Raw genomic sequence first — 6327 nt, forward strand, 5'->3', positions numbered from 1 at the left:
TTTATTTATTTATTTATTTTTTTAGACAGGGTCTTGCCATGTAGTGCCAGCTGGCCTTAAACTTGCTTATGTAGCCCAGGCTGGCTGTGAACTTGCAGGGGTCCTCTTGCCTCAGTCTCTCAAGTGCTGGAATATAGACATGCACCACCGTGTGTGGCAAGGTTCATCCATTTACCTAGAAATGGTTCAAGCTTATCCTGCTTCATAGCAGTGTACTACTCCACTATATACATAGATAGATAGATAGATAGATAGATAGATAGATAGATAGATAGATAGATAGATAGAATCCCCACATCTTCTTTATCCATTCATCAGTTGATGGGCATTTGGGCTGTCTTCAAGACTTAGCTATGACAAACTTTGTCATTATAAACATATGTGTGTATGTGTCGCTGTGGTAGGATGCTTTTAATTCTTTCAGGAAGATACCGAGAAGAGGATGAGCAGGCTTGAATGGAACCTCAGTTGTAGTTTTTAAAGAAAACTCTACACTGATTTCCACAGCGGTTGTACCAGTCTACACTCCCACCAACAGTGCCGAGACAGGTTCTCATCACACAGCTGAGGACGGGTTTGAACTCACTTTCCCTCACAGCCCCTCCAGTGTTTGTTATTGGTTGATTTCTTGATGACAGCCCTTCTTTCTGGGGTGAGATGGAATCTCAGTGTTGTTTTAATTTACGTCTCTCCAAGGGCCAGTAATGTTGAACTTTTTTAGATATATGTATTGTTCATTTCTATTTCTTCATCTGAGAAGTGTCTATTCATTTCAGATGCTCAGTTTTGGGTTGGGTCTTTAAATTTGGGGGGCTGATTTTTTTGAGTTCTTTCTACATTCTAGATATTAGCTCTTTGTCTGAGGAACAGCTGGAAAAAAATCTGGGTTGTTGGGCCAGGGAGACAGCTCAGTAGCATAGTACCTGCCTGGCAACTGCAATCCCCTGAGTTCCATTTCAGTATACCCCCCACAAAGGGTTATCTATTCACTCTCTTAGTGGTTCTTTTATTCCTTTCTTTTTTAAGGTACCAGGAATTGAACTCAGGACCATATGCTTGCCAAGCCGGGGTTGTACCTCTGAGCTATATCCCTGTTCCCCACCTTTTGTGAAAAAGATCTTGCTATGTAGTGCAGGGCTTAAACTTGCTTCTATAGCCCAGGCTGGCTGGAAGTCTTGGTAATCCTCCTGCCTCAGTCTCCCAAGTGCTACAAGTACAGGTATGTCTCACCACATCCAGGTCTTATTGGCGATTTCTTTTGCTACACAAAAGTCTTTTTCCCCCTTCAGTACCAGGGATCAAACACCTGCGCTTGCCAGGCAGGTGTTACGTAGCTGAGCTACTCCCCTGCCCTGAAATCCCAGGGGTTTTGTTTTTGAGGTTTTTTTATAATTTGTGATAATTCCCATATGATTTGAGTCTTTTTCATAATGTCTTCGCCTATACCAATGTCTTCAAGAGTTCTGCCTATTACATCTCCCAGCAGATTTAGTGTTTTTAATATTTAGATCTAGGGCTGGGGAGATGGCTCAGTGGAATAAGCGCTTGCCTGGCAAGCTCAAGGGCCTGAGTTCAATCCCTGGTTCTGAAAAAAAAAAAAAAAATTAGATCTAGTTTTAATAGGGCTCTAGTTTTAATCTTTGGGATGAGATGTGGAAAGCCAGTTTTTCTAGGACCATTTACTAAAGAGGCCATTTTTATTTCAGTGAACGTGTTTGGCTCCTTTGTTAGAGATGAGGGGGCTGAGTGCATTAGGAGCTGTTTCTGTGTCTCCTGATCTGTTCCACTGAGCCTGAGGTCTGTTTGTTTTTGTTTTGTTTTGCAAGTGCCATTCTGGGTTGTTGTTTTGTTTTGTTTTTTCAGAACCTGGGATTAAACTCAGGCCCTTGAGCTTGCCAGGCAAGCACTTATTCTACTGAGCCATCTCCCCGGCCCTCCATGCTGGTTTTATTACAGTAGCTTTGTAGTATTATTTCAAATCAGGGATTATGATGCCTCTGCCTTACCTTTATTTTCCAGCACTGCTTTTGCCACTACTTCTGTGACAATTTTTTTTAATGTCATTTGTGCTAGCTCCTGTTTTTTCACTGACTCTAATCATTATTATGTTCTTCTTTGCATTATCTAGCAGGTGTTGAATTGAATTTTTGTGTTCCTTTGCTATGTTAAAAAAAAAAACCCAATGTCTGGGCAGGTGCTGTATCCCTGTCATCCCAGCACTCAGGAGGCTGAAACAGGAGGACTGTTTTGAGTTCGAGACCAGCCTGGTCCACCAAATGAGCTCAAGGTCAGCCTGAACTGCAAGCAAGACCTTGTCTCAAAAAGACCAGCAAAAAAAATCTTTCTTTTCAAGAGGGCCAGCAACACTCCTGCCTCTATATCTGGTATTCTGCATGACACTGATTCATCCTGCTAAGTATACTTCCATTGAAATGTTTACTGTCCTAAGTATCTGCTTAAATCTGTTTCATGGATTTCATTTCTTTGCTGTGGTGAGCATTCATGATTTACATCATTTTCTTAAGCTCCTGTATTTTTTAAAATTTGTGTTTGCTCTAAAGTCACGAATCATGTCCTTCAATATGTCACCGACTCTGCAGTTATTTCTGACTTGATTGCTTACTAGAGCCTGGTTTGTCGGCTCTTGCTTCCGCGGCTGCCACTTCAGAGAGTCCGGGGCGGCCTTGGAATTGCTCCACCTTATTGCCCGTATCTGCCTTGGCAAGCTGGAAGTCTGTGACCACGTCTCGCTTACGTGTCTTCTCATTTTCTTTTTTTTAGTTTAAAACCTGGGTTGATTCTGGTAAGTTGCTCATGTCAGGTAGTTTTCCTGCTAGGATTTAGAATCCTTAGGAAATGGCCGCTTCTCAGAGCTGTTTTCCAGGTGTGGCTGGCTTCTGAGTTTGGAGTTTGTTGCAAAATTCCATGTCTTTAGTGGGGGATGCAAAGTTGCCACCCATCTGCGTGGCCTGGTCTGTGGTTCTTCGGCTCTGGCCTATCATGTTGTTTATGACCTTCCATCAATGTCAGTTTTGGCATATCAGGAAGAACAACTGATTAGAACAATTATGTCACCTTGGTAAAGTAGTACAACCAACAATAACAATAGCATCAAACAGTCTAGAAAGCGACCAACTGTTGATTCACCACGTTTAACTGCATATATGTGTGGTTATATAGCAAAATCTAAAAAGAACCAGAAAATTTATACAGTAAACAAGCGCTCAGTGTGGTGGTTTCTCCCTCGGGGGAGAACATTTAAAAGAAGTTATGGGAAAAACAGAAATAGAAGAAGAGAAAGACTTGAGGCAAGGCTGGAGGACAAAGGACGGGTACTTGAACTTCGGGAAAGTGGTAAAGACAGAAGGCACAGAGGAAAGGAAGACGTAAGAACAGAACAGAATGACCAAAAACCGAAACAGTGTTCACATTCATAAACACAAAAAAATGAGGAAAAAAGAAAAGAAAATTAAAACAAGAAAAGGAAGATAAAAACAATGTCCACTTCAAGGAGTACCTCTGCTGCGCTGGTAGACAAAGCGGGCAAAGAGAGCCAGGTGGGCGTTGCTGGAGCCCGCAAGGCAGCCTTGGCGTTAGCGCACCGTCCCCGGGAGCCCGCGCCCTCGGTCCCGCCGCCGCCCCGTCCCCGGGAGCCCGCGCCCTCGGTCCCGCCGCCGCCCCGTCCCCGGGAGCCCGCGCCCTCGGTCCTCCGCCAGCAGCCGGCTTCTGGCCGTGCGGCCGGAGCCCGGGTTGCTCAGCCTGCAGCGCGGGCCCTGCTGCCTTGAACTCAGCTCCTTGTCCTCCCGCACACTCGAACGCAGCTCCACCTCACGGAGGCCCCGGAAGGCGCCGGGTGGAGCGGGCGCCGCCCTGATTCTGAGCTCGCTCGCTCGCTCCGCGGTCCCGGGACGGCTCCCCGCCCGTCGCCCTGCCCTGCGGGCGCTAGAGCCGAGCCGCTCACCAGCCGTGCCGTCTGCGGCGTCCGCGCCCACTCGGCTCCGCGGGAGCCTCTGAGCGTGAGGTCGGGACTCCCAGGCAGCCTGCGCACGCTCTTCCCCTCGGCCCCACGCAGCGCCACCCCGGCCCCCCGCCTCGGCCTGGCCAGCGACCGCAGAAACGCTCCTTGGCTAACCTTGAAGGCCCCCACAGGCCGGGGGCCTCGGTCAGCGCCGCCTCAGCGGGTCCAGCCCGCGTGCCCTCCTGAAGAGATTCCAGTCTCCTGTGCCCCCTTTATCCGCTGCTGTCTTGGCCCGCTAGACAGACAGCCTGCTTCGTACCCCCAATAAATCTTCTACTTGCTTCGAGTGCCTGGTCGGGTCGATCTGCGGGTCGCACCTAACGCCGGGGTGGCAGTGGGCGCTGTGGTCCGTCCGCGCGTCGAGGGAGCGCTCCTCCACGCGGCCGGCTCCGGGAGAGAGCAGGGGTGCACCTCCTCGCTGGCTCGCTGGCCTGGAGCTGCTGTGTTTGCTCTCACTGTGGGCCCTTGCTGTTTCCTGGGGACCCGCTCCCTCCTTCTGCTCCTATGTTGCTATGTTCCAGCATCTGGACACCAAATCTCACTCTTTCATCTAACCACAATAATTAAAAAAAAATTAAAACATTAATAACTAGGTTTTGTTTATCTGCTTGTTTGTCTTTTTGTTTTTTGAGACTCCCTATATAGTGCAGGCTGGCCTTCAACTCCCTATGTAGCCCAGGCTGGCCAGGAACTCACAGGGACACCCCTGCCCCAGCCTCCTGAGTGCTGGGATTATAGGCAGGCACCACCAGGCCTGGCAACTAATTGTTCATAAAAGAGTTCTTTCATACTGTAGACATAGGGGCTGGGGAGATAGCTCAGCGGTCTAAGCACCTGCCTAGAAAGCACAAGGACCTGTTAACCCCTGGTACTGTGTGCTATGCCCATTCCACCCCCGACCCTCCTAGCCGCCCACCAAAACCTGGCATGGTGGTGCATGCCTGTAATCCCAGCACAGGGGAGGCTAAGACAGGAGGATCACTACAAGTCTGAGCTGCGTAGCAAGACTCTGTACCACATAAATAAATAAAGATTTAAAAAATTAATATACACATTGTAGACATAAATAAGATATATGATTTGCAAATACACTCCTACCCTCAATTTTTAAAATTTCTTGTTCGTTATATTTTATGCTTTATAATTTACATATATTACATATGTATTCTCTAACATATGCAAAACAATATTTAACAAAGTAGAAAATAATTTACATATCAGAACTTTTTAAAAAGCTATAAAAGAAAGAGCAAGAATACAGTGGCGCAGTGCCCGCCTGGCAAGTGCAAGGGCTTGAGTTTGATTTCTCAAACCAAAAAACAAAGTTCTCAGAGAGAGGGAAAAAAATTAACCTGAGGGGCCGGGGAGATGGCTCAGTAGGATAAGTGCTTGACTGGCAAACACAAGGATCTGAGTTCAATCCTCGGTTCCGGGAAAAAAAAAAAAAAAAAAAAAAAAATTAACTTGAAATTGAATGTGAGGGCTGGTGAGATGGCTCAGTGGTCTAAAGCACCTACTTAGAACAAGCTTAGCAAAGCATCAGGGACCGCGGTTCAATCCCCCAGCACCACATGCCAGCCAGCCCCGCCCCCTGGTGGGCTGAGCTGGCCACACACACACACCACTCTCTCTCTCTCTCTCTCTCTCTCTCTCTCTCTCTCTCTCTCTCTCTCAAATAAATAAAAAAAATAAAAAGAAATTGAATGTGAGTCCAATAGATCCAACTCCTCACCAGCACCACTGGGTGTTTGAAGGCCTGACGGCAGGGTCTCCCTGTTTGAGTGAAAATGAGCTTCAACTGAGAGTTCTACCACCAGCTCTTCTGTCAGTGGAGTGAGCGGTGTGCTTCCTGCCTCCACTGGTGGTGCGCTTCCCACCACACCACTGGGTGACTTGCCTTGGCCAGTGCAATAGAGGCAGATGTGACTACGAGGCAAGGCTTAAACAGCACCTGCTCTCAGCTCAGGCTTGGCTTTCATGGAGAGAAGCATTCTTCAGACAGTGCTGCTTGGAGGAGAATAAAAGGCCCTGGAAGCAGACATGGACCCTTGGGAGCGAGGGTCAAGCACAGCCATTCTGGGCTAGGTCTATGGACTGCGGCGGGACTGTAGGTGAGTGAGGGGCAAGTAAGTGGTTGATTTGCCCTTGAGTTCTGTGGTGGTTCATGTTTTGTTTTGTTTTGAGATAGGGTCTTGCTATGTAGTTCAGGCTGTAATCACAGCACTTGGGAGGCTCAGACAGGAGAATCCTCAGGAGTTCAAGGCCAGATTGGGCTACATAGTGAGTTCAAGTCCAGCCTGAACTACACA

The 6327-nt window shown here is 47.7% G+C and overlaps 1 protein-coding gene across 1 annotated transcript in view; it reads right to left on the reverse strand.

The window, feature by feature from the left end:
• Positions 1–3593: 3593 nt before the first annotated feature.
• Eif5 (eukaryotic translation initiation factor 5) overlaps positions 3594–6327 on the reverse strand; it is a 29700-nt gene continuing 26966 nt past the window's right edge. Inside the window, exon 8 of the mRNA XM_004645424.1 lies at positions 3594–4097. Within this exon, the coding sequence (XP_004645481.1) occupies positions 3594–4097 (504 nt within the window). The remainder of the gene's footprint in view (positions 4098–6327) is intronic.

This window comes from Octodon degus, unplaced genomic scaffold (genome assembly GCF_000260255.1).
Source record: "Octodon degus isolate 3935 unplaced genomic scaffold, OctDeg1.0 scaffold00226, whole genome shotgun sequence".
In the NCBI taxonomy this organism is placed as follows: Eukaryota; Metazoa; Chordata; class Mammalia; order Rodentia; family Octodontidae; genus Octodon; species Octodon degus.